Genomic DNA, 23822 nt, shown 5'->3' on the forward strand with positions numbered 1-23822 from the left:
ACGAATGGAATCGGAGCCAAATTCTGTGCTTAAAGTGTTTCGAAGAGATTAGGACAGATGAATCTTTTGTCGCCGAACCTGGAAGGTGTTCTGGAACTGGAATACTAGCAAAGGGTTTCTCTCATTCTCTTCGTTGGACTTCGTTGGACTTCGTTGGACATCGTTGTCATGTGTCATGTGTAAAGTCATGTGTTCTTGGTTAGATATGCATATCTTTCTTTTCTTTCTCTCAATTTCAATCACCACTCACTAGTTTCCTCTATAACAGATCTACTTTCCAAACTACAATCCAAAAATCATCAGGGAAAGGAGCAAATCAAAGCCTAAAGACTCTGCAAACAGGACTCGATTATCTTTCACTTTTTGCCGTAAACAGAATTCTACAACTTGCTCCAATTTCCACCTCCAATTTCTCTCATACTCATAATTCTCCCGCACTGACGCAGTACCTTCTGCTAACAGCCTGGCCAGACTCCCTGGCGACGACGCCTCGTCTCGGTCTTAGACCCATCCTAGACACCCAAACGAGTGATGTGTTCCGTTCCCCAAGGTTCCCCCAAGAGGAGATCGCTGAAGAGATCTCCCATCGAGGTCGAAATGAGCTTCGCCTTTGGGTTCGGGTTCGGGTTCGGTCTCTGGGTTTCTGTCTCTGGGGTTTTCTGACCCCAAACGATTAGCAGCGACGGCGGTCCGGTGGTTGAGAGCCCAGCGACAAATGAAACAAAAGGGTCGGATCCTTGCACCATGCTCTGTGCCCCCTGCACCATGCAGCCCCCGTCTCTTGCCCCGTGTTGAAGCAGTTTCTGGCCAAGATCGGGGCACACCAAATTGTTCGATTGTTTATGGCTGGCAACAACGCCCACCGCAGCCGCCGAGTGCCAGAGTGGACCAAAAGTGAGAAACCGGCAACAATCATCTGCCGGCTGATAAAGTGCCAGAGATCCCCTACACTGCCCCCCTGCCGCCCTGCCGCCCTCTTCCCACTCTCCTCTGTGTGTTTGTGTCGCTTATCGGCGAGGATCGATCGCAGTTGCAGCCACAAAGAGGGGGGGCACAGAAGAGAGAGGGGAGAGGAGCACTTCGGAGTCGCAGAGCTGTGTGGAGAAGCGGCGGCGAAGCTGATTTAACAAATTGATAAACAATTGTTGGCGTTGGCCACACTGTAAGTCCCTGTCTCTGTCTCTCTCTCTCTCTCTCGCTCTCTCTCTGTGTGTGTGAGGGGCAAGAGGCAGTGTGGCAGGAGGTGTGGGGCGGCGTAACGTTACGAAATGGCTAAACAAACGATCGCCCTGCCGATCAGAGAGACCCGTGAGCCGCGAGACCTCAGTTTCACAGTTCTCTGAAAATGTTCCAAGATTCGAAATCGAATTCTCGTCGTAGCCTTGGCATTCCTCCACGCACTCTCGATGGGGGAGAAAGGGAGGGAAGGAACTATAGAAAATATACAAATTAAAGGAGAGCTCCTTCCGATATGGAATTTGAATGGGAATTTCTTTGGGGACTACAGAAGAAGCAACAGATTTGATTAGGAAGAGAGATGAATATAATATTGAGGAAGAAAACAATTTCCGAAGTGTGTATAGTACTCAATCGATTCCAAATGTAATCCAAAATATCATCTAATAGTGTTAAAGGAAAGTGTCCCACACTCTCATTCTGCTCGTTAGACTTTCCCAGAAGCTCTTAAACGAATTAAACACAAATTTTGATGGAAAAATACTCGTAATACCCTTGAAATACTCCTTAAACTCCCGTTTGGGGAGTACAAAATCAATAACTGAAAGGTTTTCTGAAAGGGAAAATCTTATATTCATTCGATTCGATACCATTTTCCCTTTCAATCCTCAAAAGTTGTTGTGTTTCATTTCGGGGGAGATTTCAGTGCCCAGAACTTGGAGAATTCAACAACAATGCAATGCAATGCAATGATGATGAGGTAGAGAGAGGAAGGTGAATGGGGGGAGGGGCACCTGGGTGATGGCACTCTCGAGAGACAATCGCTGGAGCAAATCTGCTGCACTGCTGCAACTGCAGGCCAGCGCTCGGGCCTAATCCTCAGCGGCAGCCGAGCCGCGGAGCAGCAGAGAAGCAGAGGCGGCAGCTGTCGCTAGGGGCAGAGCTTCAGTTGGGAGTTGGAACCGAGGGAGCAGGGGCAGGAGTCAAAGGCAAAAGCCAGGGCCCAAACCAAGCCAAACCAAACCAAACCATTGTTAGCGTCTTCTCCCGTTTTGCGCTCTATCGGCGCTCGGCCATCTCTTCTCTTCAGTGGGGCTTTTGGAGGCATCGGAGGCATAGCTGCTGCTGCTGCTGCTGCTGCTGCTGCGGCCAAAACACTTTACGTGTGCGGCTTATCGCCCCCCAATCGAAGGCAATAAATATCTTACAAATAAGCAGAATGCCTCGGAATGCCTTGCAGTCGAGGCGAGCGAAGGTACGAGGGTCTCCCTCCTGCCTCCGATGATTCTTCTAACCGATTGCTCACGTGCAGAATTGTGTGAATTCGTGAAGAATCGACGGCGGCAATTAGGGCGGGCCGTCAATACAACATTTCGGCAACGATTTGCGGCAGTTGCAAGTGCGTCCGTGTCCGTGTCCGCGTCAGCGTCAGCGGCAGTGCCGCACCAGGGGCCATACAAAAGACTCTGGCGACGAACTTGCAGCTTTTGCAGCTGCCTCTCTTCTGTGGCCTGCTCTCTCTCTCTCTCTGTCTCTATCTTTTTGGCTGAGAGATGGGCTGACATTTCAATAGCCAGCAATTGACAGGTCAACGCGCAGCTTCTTCTGCTGGCGGAGCGGATTCTGGCGGGGATTCAGGAGAGGCTCTGCCTCGTGGGGCCCGCACGAGGAGAACCTCAACCAGAACCAGTCGAAAAGATGTCGAATTTCTGGCGAAGCGATGCAAACTCGTCCTTATCCAGAGCCTTCATCAATAGCCAGCCATTCCATGTGTGTGCCACATCCATGTCGATGTCCCTGTCCCTGTCCCCGTCCATGTTGCAGCTCTGTTGCATTCTGTTGCAGTTGCACAGTTCCACAGAGATGCCACAATCTTGGCCAGCATCGACCAATGGGTCGTTATAATATTTCTGTCGCTGCCGCTGCCGCTGCCACTGCGGCAGAAACAAATCAGATGTCAGTGGATGTTCGGCGGATCCTGAGGCCCTAATCATCAGCGGCAAAGGCCACCATGTGGCAGCCAGGCAGCCAGGCAGGCAGGCAGCAGCCGCTTTTCCGCCACAGCATTTTCCACGTATAAGAAGAGATGGCCAGCGAGGATAAACGTGGACCAGGCCGCAGATCCACTCCACTCCACGCCACAGACGCTTGTCTTCTGTCGTTCTCCAGCGATGGGGTCAGGCAGGGGATCTCCTCTTCTGTGGATCCTCTTGTCGCATTGTTTTCACAGCTCTCGGACTACACTCCACTCCACTCCACTCGAGACACTGACAATTTGTTCGATAATAATTGCCTAAGCTACTCCTCCGTAGATCTCCCACAGCGGAGGCTTCTTGGAAGCCACTCTAATGATCTCTTTCCCTCCCTTTCTCTTGCAGATTCCAAAGATTTAACCGCTCAGGAGCTGGGCGAAGAGAAACAGCAACAGCTACAGCAGCAGCAGCAGCAGGAGGATCCAATGGATCTTCAGGACAACAACAACAACAGCGATGCAGATGCAGATGCAGAGGATGCTGTGTCCGAACAGCCAGAAGAGACTCAGGATTTAGGGGAAACAGAAATGGACCACCACCACCAGGCGGAGGAGCAGGAGCAGGTGGAAGCAGACGCAGAGGCGGAGGAGGCACCGATCAGTCCTAGTACGCCGCCGCGGAGCCCTACGCCGCCTCCAGTTCTGGTGCCAAAGCTGGAGCAGCCAGCGACTCCGCCATCGGAATCGCCATCGCCCAGTCCTTCGCCCACGCCCACGCCCACCGCAACGCCCACTCCGAGGCTGCCAAAGCTCCGGCTCAATGCGCTGCTCGCCTCGGATCCCGCCCTCAAGCCGGACGCCAAGGAGCTGCACCTGTCGGACAAGCGTCTGCTGGCACCGCCGCCGCACATCAAGCCCGAGCCGCAGCCCCCGCAGGCACAGCCCCCCCTACAGCCCGATCTCGTGGAGCCGCTGCTGAAGCCGGCGCGATTCATGTGCCTGCCATGCGGCATAGCCTTTAGCTCCCCCTCGACCCTGGAGGCGCATCAGGCGTACTATTGCTCGCATCGGAACAAGGACTCGGAGGATGCGGATGGATCCAATGCGGACAAGTCCGGCGGCGGGGAGAAGTCCGCCGCGGGCGGAGTCTCTGGCGGCGGCGGGGGCAGTGGGAGCAGTGGCTCCGAGCCGCCGGCTAAGGTGGCGCGCATCGGGAAGCAGTACGCGTGCACCCAGTGCTCCTACAGTGCCGACAAGAAGGTGTCCCTCAACAGGCACATGCGCATGCACCAGACCTCGCCGGCCCCCAGTCTGGGCAGCCTCGGATCCCTCGGCAGCCTGCCCAGCCTCACGGCGAACGGGGTGCCAGGATCTGCAGGAGTAGTTGGCGGAGGCGGAGGCGGAGGCAGCAGCAGCGCCCTCGAGGAGGGCTCTAGTCAAGTGAGTTGTGTGTTGCAGCCCCAAGAGTCGTCATCCGCTAATCCCCCTCTCCAGCAGCAAACCGACCGCTACTGCAGCGACTGTGATATCCGATTCAACAACATCAAGACCTACCGCGCCCACAAGCAGCACTACTGCAGCTCCCGTCGCTCCGACGGCCGTGTGACCCCCAAGGGTGGCTCCGAAGGAGCAGCAGCCGCCGCCGCCGCCCGAGAAGCAGGAGGATCGGTTTCAGCAGGCAGCGCTTCTGCGGCAGCCGCTGCTCCTGGAAAGCTCAGTCCGCAGACGCGCAACAAGACGCCCACCCCGGCCATGGTGGCGGCAGCGGCGGCGGCTGCAGCAGCAGCAGCAGCTGCTGCCTCGTTGCAGGCCCCCACCCCACAGCCCTTTTTGGCGCTACCCACGCACCCGATCATCATAGTGCCCTGCAGCCTGATCCGAGCGGCAAGCATCATTCCAGGACCACTGTAAGATACACTCCGATCAGAGGCAATATAAACAGCAAGACGAGTAACGCCCATACAATTCAATGGTTATCAAATATGATCGCAAGGTCGATCCCCTTCAACCCAACTTGAGGCTCGAGAAATGTTCAAACAGCTGAGAGTGGCTTTCGAGCGCTCTCTTGTGGCTGTTGAACAACAATTTAAGAGCCACATTTAGAATGTACATGTCTTACTTGTTATATTGTCCTTGCTCAGAAGATCCTTTTGGTAGCGATTCTCACTCTGTTGGTCTCTCTTTTAGGCCCACACCCGCTTCGGGGATCGTCAATCTGGAGTCCACCTGCTTCACCGTGGACAATGGGGCCATCAAGCCGCTGGCCACCGCTCTGATCAGCAATGCGCTCGCCGGGAATATGAATCACTTTGTCAATTCCCTGCACATACCCGCCCTGGAGCCGGATCGTCCCACAGCAGGCACTGGCTCAGCCGATGGAGGAGGAGGAGGAGTCCTGGAGCCAAAAAGTAGCAGTCCACCAGAACCCAAGAGGAAGGAGGCTGGAGGCAGTCGGTGAGTAGATGAGCGAGGGTCCCCCTTCACAATCCTCCTGCTAACCGAAGATCTTTCTCTCTATCTTTCAGTGAATCTGCGCCTCTCGACCTTTCGTTTCGACGATCTCCCATCTCCATCTTGCAGCATCGACAGCGGCATATCCGATCCGCTGCCGCAGCCGCAGCCGCTGCCCTGCTGGATGTGGAGGAAGTGCTCCTCGGAGCGGGCAAGGAAAACGTGGAAACTGTCGGCGGAAGAGCTGGAGGCAGTGTGACGCCCGAGCAGATCGTCTGCGCACCCTCTCTGCCCAGCAGCCCCTCGATGAGTCCCTCGCCCAAGCGACGGGCGAGTCCCAGGAGTTCGGGGGCGGGCAGTGCCTCTTCCATGTCGCCGCCTGGCTTGAATCACCATCTGCTGGACATCCGCTCCATGCTGCCAGCCGACTTTGGCCTGTCGGAGTCGCTCCTGGCGAAGACCAATCCAGAGCTGGCCCTCAAGCTGGCGGCTGCCGCTGCGGCCGCTGTTGCGGCTGGAGGCAGTGCCTCCTCTTCCCTGGCGGCTGCTCAGGTTGCCTCCAATACAGGTGGCAATTCCGGCAGTCAGCAGCAACAGCAGCAGCCGCAGATCTACGTGAAGCAGGGCGTCTCCAAGTGCAAGGAGTGCAACATCGTGTTCTGCAAATACGAGAACTATCTGGCCCACAAGCAGCACTACTGCTCGGCACGCAACCAGGAGCCAGCCGGCGAGGGCTCCGACTCCAAGTCCGCCGTTTCGCCATCGAATGCCACGGCCGGCAATGGTGGTGGTGGCGCCTCTGCCGTGGAGACCACGCCCGTGGCCTACCAGCAGCTCATCTGTGCCGCCTGCGGCATCAAGTACACCTCGCTGGACAACCTGCGCGCCCACCAGAACTACTACTGCCCCAAGGGAGGAGCCACGGCCGCCACTGCGTCCTCCGAGGCGCCGCTGGTGGCCAAGGAGAAGTGCGGCAAGTGCAAGACCCTGCACGACCACGGACACCCGTGCCCGGCGCCCCCCGCTGCCACGCCCCTGACGGCGCCCTCCAGCCTCCAGTCTTCGGCGGGAGCCCCCTCCGGGGTGAACAGCGTCAACAAGTGCCCCGTGTGTGGGGTCGTCAGTCCGACGGCGGCCCTGGCCCGCAAGCACATGGAGATGCATGGGACGGTGAAGGCCTTCCGCTGCAGCATCTGCCAGTACAAGGGGAACACTCTGCGCGGCATGCGCACCCACATCCGCACTCACTTTGACAAGAAGACGAGCGACGTCAACGAGGAGCACTACATGACCTGCATCTTCGAGGAGGATAACTCCGCCCACTCCGCTGTGGCCCAGGAGATGCCACCCACAGTAGCAGCAGCAGCAGCAGCAGCAGTACCGCAGGAGCCACCGATGGAGCATCCGCCGCAGTTGTTCAACTGCGATTACTGCAACTATGCCTCCACCTACAAGGGCAATGTGGTGGGTACCCCTTGGAGACTCCTCATTGACGAAGGGATCCACTAATCCAAAGGAATTTTTCTTCCAGCTGCGACACATGAAATTGCTGCATCCGCATGTTGCCATCAATTCGCCCTCGATTTCCCCCGAGTCGCGTGAACAGGAGACGCTCCTTTCAAGCTCCACTCCGAATGCGCACGAAGCGTCCAATGGCGAGGCAGTCATGTAAGTCTTTGGAGGATTAAATGATTTTCTCGGATGGTGGCTTATATTCCTCTCTCCTCCTTTACAGCTTCCACATCAAATCAGAGCCTGGACTGGACAATCCACCGACGCTGGGACTCGTTCACGAGAACAACAACTCGCCCATTGGCACACCACTGCCGCATATCAAGGCCGAGCCGATGGACATAGGCATCGATGCCATGTCACCCACATCGCTGGCCCTGCCACCGCCCGTCGCGTCGCCTTTGGCAGCCGCTGCAGCCGAGGCCATGAAGAAGTACTGCTCCGTGTGCGACATATCCTTCAACTACGTGAAGACCTTCCTGGCCCACAAGCAGTTCTACTGCAAGAGCAAGCCCCCACGGCCCGAAGTCAACGACAGCCCCAGCCCCAATGCCAATCATGTGGCCGGAGTGGGTGTGGGAGTGGGGGTGGGCATGGGAATGGGGGGCCAGCCGCTGCAGTCGCCCAGCGAATTGATGCTGATGCAGAAGAACAAGGAGAACCTGCAGGAGGCGGCCATTTGAGAGAGCCAGCAGAGGCAGATGTGGGAGGCGCAGCGCAAACAGCTGGAATGGTATTACAAGTGCTTCTGAGCAGAAATTCAAATGCATTATTCAAATTGATAACCGAATCGAATCGAATCCGTAACTGTATAATCAATCCATAATCGTAATCCGTAAATCCGTAACTTGTAAACCGTATCCGCATTGACGACAGTATTCCTGGAGAATCTCCCTGTCGCTGCCCCCCTCCACTTCCAATGCCACGTCAGGACTGACTCCTACGATTTACCGATCGATAGAAATAGTTATACATAATACATACCTACATAAATATAACACACATATGCATATAGTATATATATATATATGAATATATAGACATAGATACATATATATACATACGCATACCCATGCCCATACCCATTAAGTGGGGAATCATGACATATAATGCATGCCAAAGCTTACCACTTAGAGAGAAACTATATAAAATTGAGTGCAAGAAACTACAAGTTTTCGCCAGACAGAGATCAGAGGAGACAACCTATAGCGACGATAGTGCGAAGAAGAAGAAAATGAAGAATAATCCTATATAGATCCAATATTATATTGTATGTAAATGCTCCGCATTCCCCCGTAGAATCGAGCAATTCAAACTGTGTAATTTAAATGAATACATTATTTATTAAGTGTGTGCGACAATAAAACTAATTAATTTATTCAAAAAGAAGGTGTGATACGCGATCAGTTTTGAAATTGTATTGTATTTTTATATATTTTTATTTTTGTGTGTTTCCAACACTGCACGCTTTTTCAAATAACCGTTTGGATCGCATTTCTACGTGCTCTTTACATGCAATCTACGTGACTCGTGTAACTTGAATACGACAGAATTGACCAACTACTTGTTCCTTACTTGGATTCTACTTCCGGCAGACTCTATTTATTTTAAAGGCAAGTTTTGGGCTGAATCGCTTTTTTATCAATGGTTTCGCAAAATATCCTTGATGAGGGCTCCAAGGATATATTCCCGATCCAAGGAAGACATAGAAGGGCCAGATCGGACTAGAAACTGCAACAATATCCAGACCCTACAACAAGCACCTTCAATTTGGAGACGCAAAAATAGAAGAAAACAAGACATTCAGATCGGGGATCAAAAGATATCAGCAGAAACCAACTTTGGCGTTTTCGCCCATTTTGCGGGCTGGTTTGACTTGCATTTTTTCTTTCGCTATGCATATCTCGACTATTTATGGGACCGATCTGGGCGTGGCATGTGTTTTCCTAATCGGGATCGATCGCGTTTTTGTTTTTGAAATTGTACTGCAAATTGACAGTGTGGAAGGCTGGGCAAAGCCTTTAATCTCTGAATTTTTCAGAATTATTATCGTATCGTATTTTTTACCGTATCGTAGCAAGATTTGGATGCCCACCTGCAGTTTGGATTGTAGGTTGACCGATCAATGTCGATCGAATTCGACTGCCGGATCAAAGTCACCAAAAAGCCGCTTTATCCATTTTATTACTCGATCTAAAAGCCAAAGTGGAGTGGAGCCTACCTAAAGCTACATACAGGCATATATGCATATCATATATCGCTGACACGTAGAAACTAAGGTATGCGTCATCAGATATGTACGTGTTTCCTATAAATGCATTCAAGCGTATATAGAAGAAAAAAAAAACATTGGCAATGTACTTGTGTGTACGCACTGAAGCAATTTTAATCAAATTATAATTTCAGTGCAAATCCGATATTACAGCTTGATCCACATACATACATAAGTAATTGTTTATTTAGATAGACTTAGTAGAAGTAAAAAGATATTAGAGCATTCTCGAAAATGCTGCCATTCTAGATGTTTGTGTGTGTGTGTGTTGGTTTGTTTTTGTTGGTGATCGGTTTATGTCTACGTGTGGGTTGAAAAGCGGATTACTCGGTAGCGGCCATAGCACGGGCCTGTGCACGCACGCGTTTCTCGTACTCCAGGCGATTCTGGCAGTAAATAGTGTAGGCCTCAGCCTGGGCCGGATCCTTGATGTTCGGCTCATTCAGCAGATCTTGGATGCCCAAAAGAATTTGCTTGATAGTAATGGCCGGGCGCCAATCCTTCTCCTCGTCAAGCAGTGACAAGCAGACAGTCCCCGACGGATACACATTTGGGTGGAAGAGCGGCGGCTCGAATTTGCATTTCGGCGGAGAGGTCGGATAGTCATCCTTGAAAATCATACGAAGTTTGTAGAGGCCACCCTCCCAGGGGGTGGACTTTTTTCCAGGAATGGCGCACTCCCAAATCATCAGGTTGAGGGTGCCATCGGGATTTTTGGCGGGGCGAGCAACAAACCCGTATGGATGGTCCTTACGCCAGGCCTTGCGCTCCTCGCCCAATCGTGTTATAGCAATGCCAGACATCTTGCAATTGTTGTTGGCAAATGAACCGTCTTCTTCTCCTCTTCTTTATCACTATGCTGTACACGCTGCTAACGCGTCTGTCAAAAAAATCCAACGATAAAGCGCTTAAAATGTTTGCCCACGCGGCCATTAACTCATTTCTTTTTATGCTTACCTAGTCGCCTCTTTGTTCGTCAATCGACGATTGTAAATTTCCCAAATTTGTGCCTTTTTTCCGGCAAACTATTTTTCCGTGCAAATTCTAGCGCAATTTTCTTGGCTTGCTGGTAGTGTGAACGTGGATTTACCATAATATTCCAAAATATACCGTCTCATTTGAAAAATATACTGTAAATATACTGACAAATTCAAAATCTTTTTTACATATTCCTCGTTTCTTATATTCCGTGGAATATTACTACCTATTTAGAACATTTAGCCATGCCCACATAATTTTATCCAATTAATGAACCTATTTTCTACTTGACTGGCCTATTCTTAGTACTTGCTTTTATTTGATTTCTATATACCGTTGAAATTAATAAATTGATGAAATTGACAAAGTGTACCATAATATACCGATCTACCGTAATACCGTCGGATCAATTTTGACCTCAAAAAATACCGAAAACGGTCACCCTGGTGCAAATTCTGGCGCAATTTTCTTGGCTTTCTAGCAGTGTGAACGTGGATTTATTATACGGTCTGAATTTCAGAAATATACCAAAATGTACCGTCTTTCAATCCCCTTCAATCAACGCCGTCGGTACCTTCTCCACGGGCGGCTCTGCCGTAGCTCCTCGTCCTTTCGGGAGGTCCAAGAGATGACGCTGGACTGTGATCGCCATGATGCCGCTGCTGTGTCGCTGAGTAGACAATGTGGCGTCCGTCCACTGCAGCAGGGACCACGCCCACGGGACATAGCGGTGGGCTTTAGCTTTCAGAAGAGTAAGTGAATTCGTATATAATAGTGGATATACTTTAAAATATATCTTCCTTTACAGAAGACTTATGTACCCTACGCTTTGCCACAAAACGAGTCGTATCCGATTTCCCTCGCTAGACGAAGCTCTATCCAGGCATTACCGAGGCGTTTTCGAGACAGAAGGAGTCCTATCCCAGCCAGACAGAATCGTATCCCAGCAGCGCACCCATTGCAAGATCCGAATATAAGAAGCAATCGTCATCCCACGACCCGGCCATCGCCAACAAGGACTTTGACTATGACAGCCAAGGGAAGAGCTACACACTCTAGATATACATACCTTGTCGTTGTTATGTTTAAGGATATACGCGTCCATTCATTTAGATAGTAGATACACAGGTTTTCCACTTGTTTATTTATTTATACTAAGCTAAATTATGATTAATAAAACTATTGAAAAATCATCCTTGCTGCATCCACTATCGTGGGAAAGTTCACAAATAGCGGAGAAAACTGAATACTTTTGATTGGGGAAAATGTCCTTGATCCTTGATAAGGACTCCATCCAATCGGGGGCAAGATATATGTGCCTTGATAAAATATCCTTGATTATTGGTCCTTCAAAAGGACTCCATCAGATCAAGGATGTTATCCCGAACACAGGAAGCTGTCGCACGTCCCGATCGGGCCAAAAATGGCCGAGAAAACTAAATATGTATGGTTGTCGTTATTGGAGTCCTTACCGAAGGATCAAGGATCACGGGGGCCATGGCACGCCCCAACCGGGCCAGAAATAATAAAGAAACTAAGATATATATGTCTGGAGAAAATGTCCTTGATCCTTGGTCCTTGATAAGGACTTCATAAAATCAGGGACATTTTTCCGAGCACAGGAAGCCATAGCATGTCCCGATCGGCCCATAAATAACGGAGATAGTGGCGGCACCGTACAAAAAGCAAAACTCGCGTCAAATGGAAAAAATCGGATGGGATACCAGGCAAACAGAAATCAGCAGAAGGTCGACGATTTTTTTAAAAATTGTGAGCCCCCTAAAGTATGCTGCGATTTTTTTTGCAATTCCTATAGTTGCTTGCTGCTGATTTCTGTTCGCCTGGTGTCCCATCCAGTTTTTGGCCATTCGACGCGAGTCTTTTTTCTTTTGTACGGTGGCGACGCTATCGGTGATTTCTTGAACTACATTTTCAAATATAACAAATTACAAACCCGTTATGTTTTCTCCGTTATTTGAGGCCCGACCGGGACATGCGACAGCTTCCTGTGATCGGAAAAATGTCCCTGATTTCATGGAGCCATTATCAAGGATCAAGGATATCTTCTCTAGACATATATATCTTTCTTTCTCCGTTTTTGTTTCCCGATCGGGGCTGCCATGGCCCTCTGTGATCAGAAAAATGTCCTTGATCCTTCGGTAAGGACTCCAATAACCCCAACCATACGTATTTAGTTTTCTCGGCTATTTGTGGCCTGATCGGGACGTGCGACGGCTTCCTGTGATCGAAAAAATGTCCCTGATTTGATGAAGTCCTTATCAAGGATCAAGGACATTTTCCCCAATCAAAAGTATCCAGTTTCTCCGCTATTTGTGAACTTTCCCACGATAAAGGATGCAGCAAGGATGATTTTTCAATAGTTTTATTCATCATAACTTAGCTAAGTATAAATTAATAAACAAGAGCAACAAAGTTCTAAGCCTAACAACATCGAGATATATCTAGTCTAGTAGCCCGCGTAGCAGCTCCCTTGGTTGTCGTCAAAGTGGTGTCGGGGACCCTGGCATCGATAGTTTGTCAGTCTTGTAAAGGACCTAAATTACCACGCCGGTAAATACATTTTGGGCGCCAATTTTGAAAATAAAAAAATGATCAGGGATTCATTTAGTTTCGTTTCATCTAATTTGTAGCGAAAATTGTGAAACGTAATCATTGGGTCACAAAAATTTGAATATATTTCAAGTGTTCATTCTTATTTCTTCGTGTTCCTTTACAAAAGGTACATAAATAAATAGATTCTAGATTAACATTTGATTCTGGTAAAAAAGTTGAAAAAGTAAGTTAATTCTCTATATTCATAAACTTAATCGAACTTAATAAGGTGGTTGTGCCTTGCCAAGGAACATTACTAAATCAATGTAGCAAAATCGTCTTTTATAGAAATGTCGCAGGAAGTACGGATCGGATAGAGAAGTGGATGCTATAACAAAATATTACATGGCTTGCCAATTGAAGAAGACATGTTTTGATGGAACGGTATGGTTTTCATGCAGCACTCGGTGGCTTTACTTTGCCTTTTTAGATTCCTTCTTTTTGCTGCTGCCGCTACTGCTGCCCTCCTCCTTCTCTTTCTTCTCCTTCTTTTCGGGCTTTTCCTCGGGATGATCTTCATAGCTGTTGAAGTGATATTATATTAACAAGATCAACAAACAGGTTCATACTTGATTTTAACTTACGCAAAGAGTACTTTCAGCTCGCCTCGGATAAGAGCCACCAGAAGGGGTGTACCCATGCAGGCCGGGACCAGATAGAGCAGCGCCGGTTGGGCGTGCTTGAAGACATGCATCACAAAGATCGTGGCCATGAGACCCAGGAAATAAGCCGCCAATGTGGAGTAGAAATAAATGCGCGTCTTCCTCTTCTTGCTGTCGTCGAATCGCAGGAGCAGGGCAATGAAGATGCCCGGAATGACAATGTCGCCAAGACCCAGCATGGCGAAGTTGGAAGCATTTAGGCCATTGTCGATGAGATCCTGGGGGAAGACTAGCTTGATGGGGGCCTCAAAGCTTTTCGCCACGGTCACCATGACATTGGTGCCAAACACCCAGAAGATGTCATAGAAGAAGAGACCGCTTAGCAGGATGACGCCAGTCACAAAGTTGTTCAAATGGAGCATCTCCACTCCGTTGATGGCGAAGGCCAGGCCGAACAGGTTGTTGGCTATCCAATGCTTCTTCAGGAGATACCACACGCCTATGACCGACGAGATCACCAGGCACACAATGTCGTGTGTGGAAAACTTATAGTTAATGAGATCCTCCTTGTGCTTACCCTCACCGCTGGTGAAGAGTATATGGAAGGGAACTTTTGGCACGGCGGCGGGCATCAACGAGTTCATCACAGGGCTGAGAAGGTGCGCCAACGCAATCACGCCCAGCACGAAAAAGTAGCCGGTGAGCAAGAAGTTGATGTGCCCCTTCTGGAATATCTTGAAGAACAGATACAGGCCGAAGAGGGCGCCCGAGGCAAACAGTGGAAAGTACATGGCGTCTTTCTTTGTCATTGTGTCGGCTTTCTCCCCCGTAGACTGCGGCGAAGCGATGGAAACCAAACCAATGAGTGGGAGAGCAAAGTAAAATCATTGCAACAAATGACCTACCTTTTTCAGCTTGTGCAGTTTCACCGAACGTATCGAGCCGAAAATAATGGGCAACATGGCCATAATCACCAAGCTGCCGTATGCCACGGCGATGCCCTCCGGGCTGGACGGTGGTTTTTTCTCATTGGACGCGGTTTCGTTTTTCACGTTCACGTTCACATTCTCAAATATTCCTTTGATAGTCTCTTTCACAGAGTCAATTACTTCGTCCGCCATGGCTTCTTGTATTTATTAGAAAATCGTTCGTCGAAACTGACACGCAGCCAGGTACACGTCAATATTAGGGATGGTAGATATGTTTATCAATATATCGATATATATTTTTTGTGATAATATATTTGTAGGAGATCTGATTTAGATTGGCAAAAGTATTAACATGGATATTTTTCTGGGATATATCATCAACAAACCTTAGTTTTTGAATTTTTACCAAATTGGCTTTATTTTTCTGTTGTTTCACGTCATTAGATCAGATATACGGACTTTTGATTACACTCATCGATGCTCAGGGCTAATTGCAAAACAATATCGATATTTTTGTGCGATAAATAAAAAATAAAGCGACTTTAGCGGCTTTTTTTGAAAAAAACCATATTGTAGCCCACATCATATCCGATTTCTTGATTGTTGTTTTGATTTGTTGTTTATGTTTACATGCGAAGGCATATAGACTGGTGGCCATCGTTACGTTTTTGCAATTGTACGGTGTGCAGAGAAAGAGCCATATAAAAAGACTTGACTTGTTTCATAGTGCGGCAATGTGGCTTTCAAATATACATTGCTTGGCTAGCCCCATATTTATATCTGCATCAAATATGAATCAAATTGAATCTGCTCTTGGTCAAACACAAATTCAATCAGTCAGATATGGTCAATGCCCACATATTTCCGAGCCGCCGTTATCGCTTATCCGCTCTCCGCTGCCTAGAGCCTCGGTTGTATTTCGGCGCATTCTGACTTATCAGAGCGACGGCCATGTGCAAAACTTTGAGCTGATGCTCAGTTCTCAGTACCATTTCAGACTCGGAGCCGAATGCATTAAATACTTAAAAATCTAACTGGGAACAACAATGACGACGTCCCCAAAGATAAAAACTCTGATTTCCGGTCGTGGGATGTTGCGACTGCTGGGGATATTTGTGCTGTTTGCCGTTTCCGTGCCAGGCGCCACTTGTAAGTGCCAGTTTTTCCAGTTTCCGAGTTGTATAAGCAGCCTCCAAACCAACTCCAAAACTCCTTTAGTAGCTGACGCGGCCCCAAAAACCGCCAGCAGCGGAGGCAACGGCAACGTCAACGCCCTGGACCGTCTCCACGCGGGCCTCTTCATCAACTACGACAAGCATAGCCAGCCCTTGGACAATGGCGAGCCGTCTGCCGTCAACATGAGCCTGACCATCAACTTCATCGACATCGACGAGATGAACGGCAAGATGACGACCCACTGCTGGCTGAGTATCGTAGGCTTCCCAACTTCCTATGGAGTGTTCCACCAAACGCAGAATTTATCTTTGATTCCCTTTGCAGCGCTGGATGGACGAGCGGCGCACGTGGCAGCCGCAGGAGTATGAGAACATTACGGCGATCCATTTGCGTGCCAGCGAGATCTGGAAGCCGCAGATTACGCTATTCAATGGTGCCGGCGATGAGGACAGCTTCCTGGTGGACACTCAGGCGATCCTCACCCACGACGGCCAATTCCTGTGGGTGCCCCCGGCCGTGTACACGGCCTACTGCAACCTGAACATGATCAACTGGCCGCACGACGAGCAGACGTGCAAGCTGAAGATCGGCTCCTGGGGCGTGCGCCACATCAATGCGGATTACAACAAAATGGAGAAGGGGCTGGACTACGATGGCCTGATGCAGTCCACCGAGTGGCAGATTATCTCTGGAGACACGAAATTCGTGCCCCAGGACTACTACAGCTACCTGGAGTACACCCTGACGGCTCAGCGACGTTCCAACATGTACACGGCCATCATTTACACGCCTGCCGCCTGCTTTGTGATACTGGCACTATCGGCCTTTTGGCTACCTCCTCACATGGGAGGCGAGAAGATCATGATCAACGGCCTCCTCATGATTGTGGTATCCTCCTTCCTCATGTACTTTGCCCAACTGCTTCCCGTGCTGGCCAACAAGACGCCGCTTGTGGGTGAGTCTGCCGATCCATCCATGTCCAGTAGTGCAGTAATCCTCAGTGCTACCTCCCTTCGTAGTTGTGTTTTATAGCTACACTCTGCTGCTGCTGGGCATCTCTACCATTGTGGAGGTGGGAGTGCTCTACTTGGCGACGGCCAAGCATAAGCGACGCGTGCCAGACTGCCTCAAGAAGCTGCTCCACGGTAAATTCGGCTCCTGGCTGTTTCTCTCGCACTTCAGCTCCGAGGCCGAGCAGCAGACGGACAAGAATAAGGAGATGGACGAGCATGTCTATGACAACGCCGATGGCGATCCGTCCGAACCGCTGGACATCAATCCCTCGGAGGTACCCTCGTCCCGGGCCATCCAATTCGAATGGGCCCTGCTGGCCACGGCCGTGGATCGTGTCACTTTTGTGGCCTTCAGTCTGACCTTCCTCATTCTGGCCATTGTGTGCCATGTCTAGGATATCCCAGCTCGCCTGGATAGCTGTGAAATCTGTGTATCGTCTCTGTATCTATATCTGTATTTGCGTATTTTTCTTGTATGTGTATTTACTATATCTCTATGCTTGTGTGTGGGAGGTGAACTTAGTGAGCTTAGAAATATATAATGATGAGACCTCTACTGGGATGCTGGATGCATTACACGTATATGCTTATGCTTACAGCTAGAAGCGAGGGATAACAGACGAAGTAACAAATTGGCGCTCCTCTTATATTGCTCTGCGATGCTCCGGGCTATCACAATTCCTCAATTAACCAAAAGTATCTGGAATTATGCGGAAATTACTCGTGTCGTACCTTTTTACGGCCTTTTATGGTCCGGTCCGCTCTGCTCCCGGACTCGGGATGCTCTTTAAACAGAGTAGGGGTGGAACGGGGCAGCGGGGACAACTGACTGCCATCTGCGCAATGGGTGGTCCCTGCGCATCTTCCCCTCACACGCCACCCCCTGCCCAGTAGGTCGACCGATTACAACCCCACAAAACAAATTGGGGTAGTTCCCGGCTCCATCTTCAATTAAATGCATTCGTGGATGGGGTGCTCTGGTCATAGGTCGAGGCTGTATTCCCCGCCCCTGTGCCTGTCCCTGTTCCTGTTCTGCCTGCCTGTTCAGCCACTGTCCCGCCGTGGAATGGTGCTGTAAACGCCGCCGCCGATGTCGATGAGGACGGACCATTGCCGGGCGAGGGCTGTGATGAGACCGTCGAAGGCGACGGGAATCCCAGACTGGAGCTCGCCGAGGCGGGCGATGTTTGGTGATGCAGGAAGTGCGGCTGTCCGGCATGGACATGTCCATGGCTGTGTGGATGCGAGTGCGGATGATGATGATGTGGATGCTGGGCGTGGTGGTGGTGCAGCGGCGGATGGCGGGTCAGGGGCATTCCGCCGCCGGGATGATGATTGTAGGAACCTAGCATATTGGCGGCCGGATCGCCGCCCTGCGCCTGGGCCTGGCAGGCTGCCATCAGGCCATGGAAGTCGAACTTGTAGGCGTACCGCTTGCCATGCACCTTGGTCATGATGTTCTTGTCGTAGTAGTACCTGCAACACATAATTTTGAGGATGCCTGATGGATATACGCACATGGATTGACTCACCTGAGGGCCCGGCTCAACTTGTCGTAGTTCATGTTTGGCTTGGCCTTGCGCTCGCCCCATCGCTTGGCCACCTCGTCCGGGTCAATGAGCCGGAACTCCCCCGATTGGCCCTCCCAGCTGATGTAAGCGACGTTCGACGAATCAGCGAGCAGCTCCAGCAGAAATTGCCACAGCTGTATTTGCCCGCCGGAGCCCTGGGCAACCAATCGGTGCGAGGCAGCGTTCAGCAGTTGATACGGATCTGAAAGAGAGACAAAACACGCGAATCAGCCAACAGATACACAACAGATGCCCATGCCCCCAAGCCAGACAGACAGAGAAAGAGAGCCATACAAAGAGAGAGAGAGAGAGACTCGCGAGAGAAGTCCCACCCAGCCAAACGAGATTTTCTGGTCAATGTCTCTTTTTCGCTGCCTCTATGTCGTTGTGGACGTGGCAAGAGTGCCAAACAACGGAACGAAATGTAATGAAATGCCATAAGCCAGTCGCGGATTCACAGAAACTCATTCCACAAGAGGCATAAATCCTGGACCCGCCATTTGGGGATATTCCCATACCCATTGCTGGTCTATAAGGGGAAATCCCTTCAAAGTGCCGGCTCCGAAGTCACGAAAGTGTCATAAGCCATCAGATGACAGGATGACTCACGGCCAACCAAGCAAAGCAAGGCAAGCCAAAGCAAAGCAGTCCAAGAGCAAGAATTCCCTCACATAGACAACAACATCAACATCATCATCATCATCATCATCAGATATACCATCCATTCATATTTCTAGGCGCACTACAGCACCGCTCACCGGAAATACCAACGATCAAGTGGTTGCCGCCGCCATTGAGGAATCGTTCATTCATCTCGTTGTGGCTCTGGCTCTGTCTGCTCAGCGGAAATTCCAACGAATTTTGGCAACAATTCTCACCGTTAAACATGATCGAGCCGTGTGTGTGATCAAGGTGGTGCTGGTGGTGATGATGGTAGTGGTGCACTGCCGCCGCCGCGGCATGATGCGGATGATGGGCCGCCGTCGGGGCTGGTTGCATGCGAAGACCAAAGCGACGGTTGAAATCCTCCGAGAGGCGCCACATGACGCCCACATCCACGCTGACGCTCATGGTTCGATTCTGGGATTCACGGATCGAAAGCAGCACCAATTTTCACATTAACTTTCGGGCTCGGGAACTACGCAAATTTGCTGGCAATTCCACACAAATATATTTTCAGAGCACCCAAATGGCAGTGGATTTTTATTTTGTTATCAGAGTTCACTTCTCGGGAACATCACAGGCGAACCGTTTCGGGCAAACGCCTTTTGGCAACTGAATCGCTGACTGGGTGGCTTCTTATCACTTGACTGATGCTGCCGTACCGTGTGGCATCTTCGTCGAGGCAGCGGCTCCTGCTCCACACAGCTCCGCTTTCGACTGCCTTTCACCTGCGCAGCTGGTGGTAAATGCTGCTTCGGCATTCGGTGGCAGAGAGCAGTCACAAAGTCGCAGAGGCCACGTGCAGCCACTCAACCTCACCACCCAGCACCCACCACCCCCAAGGGCACACACACAAACACAAACACCACACATACAGTGGGAATAAGAAGAGGAAGGGTAGCGTTTGTGAGCCGAAGCGATTGATACCCTTGCAGTGGGAATGCATATACGGTGGCTATATCTTATAGCCATTCGATTTAGATGGCATGGCATTATAGCATTAATATTTTAAACGATGATTCGTTTGACATTTTTGATCTATGATATATATTCTTTGACTACAGACTATATTCTTCCTTTTCTGCATAGCATTATAGTAGCTTTTGAGCAAAAAGGGTATAAAACCCAAAAGTTAATGGTACAAAAGCATTGTGGCAAGGACTCAGACATTTCAACTGTAATCTGCGCCACGGCGACGCGTAATCCCGTTTGGCATAAAAAACAAATCAATTAAATCGACGCCGCCTTCTCTGTCTCTCTTCTTCTGGCTGTCTCCTGGCTCTTGTGGATCAGCAGCATATGCCAGACCCAAATCAGGAGGAGGCTTTCCTCTGCCACAGGAAGGATGCGGACGAATGAATATTTTCCTGTGCCCAAAGCAGCCGCCATCCGCCATCCGACTGGAGCTGACCACCCGCAGTGCTGTTGTCACCGAATCCCCCTTCGATTCATCCTCCTGCCACGGCCACTGCCTCAGTGCCACATTGCTGCTTTCATGAGTGACATGACTTGGTGACTTTTGTGTCGCTGCCGTGGGATTATTTTGATTTTATTATTAGATGCCACATCCTGCGAGAAATTATCATATTTACATCGTTTATTATTAAGTTCATCACTTGACGCGACCGCCTGCTAAGTCTCCTCCTGGGTCCCCCTTCCTCCTCTTCCTTCAAGAGTTAATAACTGGAAAAGTGTTGCATACTTTGCTGCTGTCGCGAGGGGATTTTCCCAGCGATTTACGTTTATGGAGTTGCAAAAGAAAGTTGGAGAGGAAAAGCCAGAGGCGGCAGGTAATTAAAAGCTTGTTCCTAATGCTGGGATCGCCCCCCGCTTCCACCTTTTTCGAGAACTTTTCCGCTTTATCAGACCCGTAAGAGACCATCGAGAGGGGTGGTCCAGGCGGCGGAAAAAAACAATCAATGAAGCACATAAGTAACGCGTCTATCAGCGAGTCGGCATCTTAATCAGTTCCCATTTAGCAGGAGAGGTCAAAAGGATTCAATTGATGCCTTGACCACAAAAGGATTCTCATTCTCCCACACACACATATGGACCTGCCCGCCCACTCCCCCCACTTTCACAATCGCACCACTGGGAATAGGACGTGAACCCAATTACCAAGCAGCTCGAAGCTCAATCTCTGGACGCCTCAGATTTATGTGGCTCAAGATTAGATACAGTTACTCACTTGGCTCGTTCTCGTGGAGCATGGGACTCGTCTCGCGGCCCGTGGCTTGGTATAAGCTGAGAGCAAAATGCTTGGCCATGAGCGTGCCTCCGCGACGGGATCCAGCACAGACCCAGAAATCGGCTCGGCTCAGTTCGCACAGCTCCTGGCCGTCCTTGGGAAAGCGTCCGATGTCGGGCTCCGGATCGATCTTGAACTTGCGCGTCAGCCATTTCACCCAGCTGGCAATGTCCTCGGTTGTCCAGGCATGCGGATCCACGGGCACTTCGACGGGTGTGACGGAGTCACTGGATTCGATGGATGGTTCTCTGCTTTCACTGCGGATTGGTAGAGGTAGAGGCGGGGATGTTTGAGGCTCGGGCAATGGTACAGCCACGGGCACGGGCAAATCGGGGGCGGGTTGCAGTCCGTGGCTGCTTTTACTGCTTCTAGAGCAGCCGGATGTATCCGAATCAGAGTCCGTTGTGGAGTCCGAGTCCGAGGAGGTATTGGAGTCGCTAGTCGAACTGCTGCTGTAGCGCCGCCGGCGGCATCGTCTCTGCTGGTAACCTCCTCCTCCATTCCCCGCCTTTGACGTCGCCTTCTCCGACGACTCTTCCAGTTTCGATTCGGTTGAAGGTCCAACTGTCTTTGGTGGGACATCCTGGTGCATGGGATAAAGGCTGAGCCCAATCACTGGCCTCGCACCGTGTATGGTTTGTATGAGGCTTTGGCTGTGGCTGTGGCCCTGCACAAGGGCCATTAATGTGGGGGACACTGTCTCCTCAGCTTTGTACTTTACTTTCGAGAGACATGGGGGGATTCCTGGAACGGCACTTATTTGCACACACGTATGTATATTTATTGTCGCCCCGCCAACCGGTTGGACGCAGACGCAGCGAAACGGATTTAGGATTGTAGTCCGTGATGGTTCGATGATTCACCGGTATTTCACCTGCTGCTGCCCGCCGAACGGAATCACTTTCCACGTGCCGTTGAATGCCGCGGAAATCTTTAGCCTGGCACAGCGGATTTTTCCGTTTGGAAAATTTTAATAACCGTAATAACCGTTATTGCCCCTACTCGACGACTATCGAGCTGGATATGCGATCGATTGATCGATGATCTTTGATCCACACAGGCCGACCGAGTTCCACAGAGGCGACCGCTCCGATTGGGGTATGACGAGTTAATGATCAGGCCGAGTGGCCGGTGATAAAGCCATGACGAAGTCGAGCCACCAGCCACCACAGAGCTTTCCTCGCTCTCTCGCGCATGCTTTGGCCAAGATCCGAGTGCCCCGTGAGCAATCGGCAGCGTTCGTCGAATGCGCGAATACTGATACTAGTTTGCCCACTGAATTCTCCAGGGGTCCACGGAGCTTTTGCGCCACTTGCTCTCACGATCCGTCGCTCCCTCTCGCCTTATCGGGCGCTCGTCGGATCGTCAGCAAATAGCAACCTTAAGCATGACGTCGTTGCGTGAGTCATACGCCAAGCGAGTAAGCGAATCAACGTCGATGGAGTTCCCCAGGGGCACACGAACGTAGAGGGACGGAGGGGGTAAGGTCGTCTCTGCCCGGCATACGAAAATTCATTCATCGTTTTGCGATCGCTATATCTTTCTCTCTCCTCGGTGTTTGTCGCGTCATTTTTCTGGGAAAACTGGCATGAGTCGTGCCGCGGCCTATTGCCTAAATACTGATACAACATCTCTCTTCATCTCTCATAATTTGGCTTCGATGTGCGATACGGATTGCTCTCTTTGGCCACGGCTACTGGGCGACTGGTCGTGTAGTATTCATGTGTAGATTCATGGGCATCGGGGATTAGGCGACCGACCCCCTCATTTTGTGGAGCAAAGAATACCGCCGATGCCTGGGGGCCAGTGGACAATTGTCCCATTATGCAGATTATTTGAATTCCGTGCGAGATTCCGGGAATCGCTTCTGATTTCATAGAAGAGGACGCTTTTGGCGTAAGTGATTCATGCCAAATTCAATTGCTCCTCTCACTCTAGGCGCCCGCCCTCCGTATCTATTTTGCTCTCTGGCGCCAGCGATACAAACAATCATATCGCTGTTGATATTCATACCCTGTACTACGAGTATACGAGAGGGTATATCTAATGGGAGAGCCATACGTACGCACAACTGGCTATTGGAGAATTTTAGAAGCCCTTAAGCTAATATTTAAAGCATTTTCGCAATCAAAAAATTAGTCGAACTTTAAGTTGAGTTTGATAGACTTCTTTATGCTAATCTTATCGTACAATGCTCTTCATCCAAGTTTCAGCAAAGTTTAACGACATCTAAGATAGTTATGAAGTGCCAAATCATAATTTTCTATGACTCAGACCTTAAGACCTCAGACATCAGTTTATATTTCCAATCAATTTTGCTGAAAAAACCCCTATAATCAGTTGTTCCCATTTCTAATCAATTTTGCTGAAAATACTCTCAAATTGAGAAAGGTAATGTTCGCAGAAAACGTATGGTTTAGTCACACTTTTAAAGATAAGAATCTGTTCTTTGGTACGATTATGATTAAAGCTATTGAGTATGCAGCGATATCATACATACATACATATTTCCAAACGATTGAATAATATTTTCATTATTGCCAGCAATCCAATTCATTCCACTGCGAGAGTGTTGTATTGTAGGCCTTGTAAGCTTTTTAGGTTCTTTAGCAGGTATTCCATAGTCGCCTCGGTTGGAATGTGTAT

The 23822-nt window shown here is 50.0% G+C and overlaps 5 protein-coding genes across 10 annotated transcripts in view; 2 read left to right on the plus strand and 3 right to left on the minus strand.

Annotated features, from left to right (window-relative positions):
* Positions 1 to 8113, plus strand: part of LOC6589669 (zinc finger protein ush) — a 76092-nt gene extending 67979 nt beyond the window's left edge. For 2 of the 3 annotated variants that reach the window (XM_026988519.1, XM_026988522.1), the window contains exons 3-8: positions 3555 to 4588; positions 4643 to 5055; positions 5336 to 5602; positions 5674 to 7063; positions 7131 to 7267; positions 7335 to 8113. In XM_026988519.1, the coding sequence (XP_026844320.1) occupies positions 3555 to 4588; positions 4643 to 5055; positions 5336 to 5602; positions 5674 to 7063; positions 7131 to 7267; positions 7335 to 7794 (3701 nt within the window). In that variant the 3' untranslated portion in view covers positions 7795 to 8113. The remainder of the gene's footprint in view (positions 1 to 3554; positions 4589 to 4642; positions 5056 to 5335; positions 5603 to 5673; positions 7064 to 7130; positions 7268 to 7334) is intronic. The other variant, XM_026988521.1, reaches the window with a different exon arrangement.
* A 1434-nt stretch (positions 8114 to 9547) lies between these two features.
* LOC6589668 (SUMO-conjugating enzyme UBC9-B) lies at positions 9548 to 10432 on the minus strand. Its single transcript, XM_002014539.2, has 2 exons — positions 10341 to 10432; positions 9548 to 10263 (listed from the first exon to the last, which is right to left on the minus strand). Exon 2 carries the CDS (start codon positions 10184 to 10186, stop codon positions 9707 to 9709), a length of 480 nt encoding a protein of 159 aa, XP_002014575.1. The 5' UTR covers positions 10187 to 10263; positions 10341 to 10432; the 3' UTR covers positions 9548 to 9706.
* Positions 10433 to 13034: 2602 nt separating this feature from the next.
* On the minus strand, positions 13035 to 14728 carry LOC6588981 (minor histocompatibility antigen H13). The gene is made up of 3 exons (XM_002014537.2): positions 14482 to 14728; positions 13559 to 14409; positions 13035 to 13496 (listed from the first exon to the last, which is right to left on the minus strand). The coding sequence occupies exons 1-3, from the start codon at positions 14695 to 14697 to the stop codon at positions 13388 to 13390; spliced, it is 1176 nt and encodes a 391-aa protein (XP_002014573.1). The 5' UTR covers positions 14698 to 14728; the 3' UTR covers positions 13035 to 13387.
* Positions 14729 to 15506: 778 nt separating this feature from the next.
* LOC6588980 (neuronal acetylcholine receptor subunit alpha-2) lies at positions 15507 to 17250 on the plus strand. 2 transcript variants are annotated; one of them, XM_002014536.2, is made up of 4 exons: positions 15507 to 15654; positions 15727 to 15938; positions 16006 to 16636; positions 16701 to 17250. In XM_002014536.2, the coding sequence occupies exons 1-4, from the start codon at positions 15552 to 15554 to the stop codon at positions 17087 to 17089; spliced, it is 1335 nt and encodes a 444-aa protein (XP_002014572.1). In that variant the 5' UTR covers positions 15507 to 15551; the 3' UTR covers positions 17090 to 17250. The 2 variants fall into 2 exon arrangements, with proteins under 2 accessions (XP_002014572.1, XP_026844327.1); XM_026988526.1 differs by having other exon boundaries at positions 15508 to 15654; positions 15724 to 15938.
* LOC6588979 (DNA-binding protein D-ETS-6) lies at positions 17129 to 23723 on the minus strand. Of its 3 annotated transcripts, none has more exons than XM_026988525.1 (3): positions 23681 to 23723; positions 18227 to 18467; positions 17129 to 18170 (listed from the first exon to the last, which is right to left on the minus strand). In XM_026988525.1, exons 1-3 carry the CDS (start codon positions 23709 to 23711, stop codon positions 17642 to 17644), a joined length of 801 nt encoding a protein of 266 aa, XP_026844326.1. In that variant the 5' UTR covers positions 23712 to 23723; the 3' UTR covers positions 17129 to 17641. The 3 variants fall into 3 exon arrangements, with proteins under 3 accessions (XP_026844326.1, XP_002014571.1, XP_026844325.1); XM_002014535.2 differs by lacking the exon at positions 23681 to 23723 and adding an exon at positions 21117 to 22377; XM_026988524.1 differs by lacking the exon at positions 23681 to 23723 and adding an exon at positions 19144 to 19433.
* Between the last annotated feature and the right edge of the window lie 99 nt (positions 23724 to 23822).

Source organism: Drosophila persimilis, unplaced genomic scaffold, assembly GCF_003286085.1.
Source record: "Drosophila persimilis strain 14011-0111.01,24,50 unplaced genomic scaffold, DperRS2 tig00000191-arrow-pilon, whole genome shotgun sequence".
Classification (NCBI taxonomy): Eukaryota; Metazoa; Arthropoda; class Insecta; order Diptera; family Drosophilidae; genus Drosophila; species Drosophila persimilis.

Bases quoted from the DNA above. Each gene is read 5' to 3' on its own strand.
- LOC6588979 (XM_002014535.2), bottom strand. From the start codon at position 21,858: ATGGCCCTTGTGCAGGGCCACAGCCACAGCCAAAGCCTCATACAAACC. The intron at 18,468-21,116 runs GTGAGTAACTGT...TCTCTCTTTCAG, and splicing joins GCTCCACGAGAACGAGCCAA to ATCCGTATCAACTGCTGAAC. The intron at 18,171-18,226 runs GTGAGTCAATCC...TATGTGTTGCAG, and splicing joins AAGTTGAGCCGGGCCCTCAG to GTACTACTACGACAAGAACA.
- LOC6588981 (XM_002014537.2), bottom strand. From the start codon at position 14,697: ATGGCGGACGAAGTAATTGACTCTGTGAAAGAGACTATCAAAGGAATA. The intron at 14,410-14,481 runs GTAGGTCATTTG...GCTTCGCCGCAG, and splicing joins AACTGCACAAGCTGAAAAAG to TCTACGGGGGAGAAAGCCGA. The intron at 13,497-13,558 runs GTAAGTTAAAAT...TCACTTCAACAG, and splicing joins GAGCTGAAAGTACTCTTTGC to CTATGAAGATCATCCCGAGG.
- LOC6588980 (XM_026988526.1), top strand. From the start codon at position 15,552: ATGACGACGTCCCCAAAGATAAAAACTCTGATTTCCGGTCGTGGGATG. The intron at 15,655-15,723 runs GTAAGTGCCAGT...AAACTCCTTTAG, and splicing joins TTCCGTGCCAGGCGCCACTT to TAGCTGACGCGGCCCCAAAA. The intron at 16,637-16,700 runs GTGAGTCTGCCG...CTCCCTTCGTAG, and splicing joins CAACAAGACGCCGCTTGTGG to TTGTGTTTTATAGCTACACT.
- LOC6589668 (XM_002014539.2), bottom strand. From the start codon at position 10,186: ATGTCTGGCATTGCTATAACACGATTGGGCGAGGAGCGCAAGGCCTGG.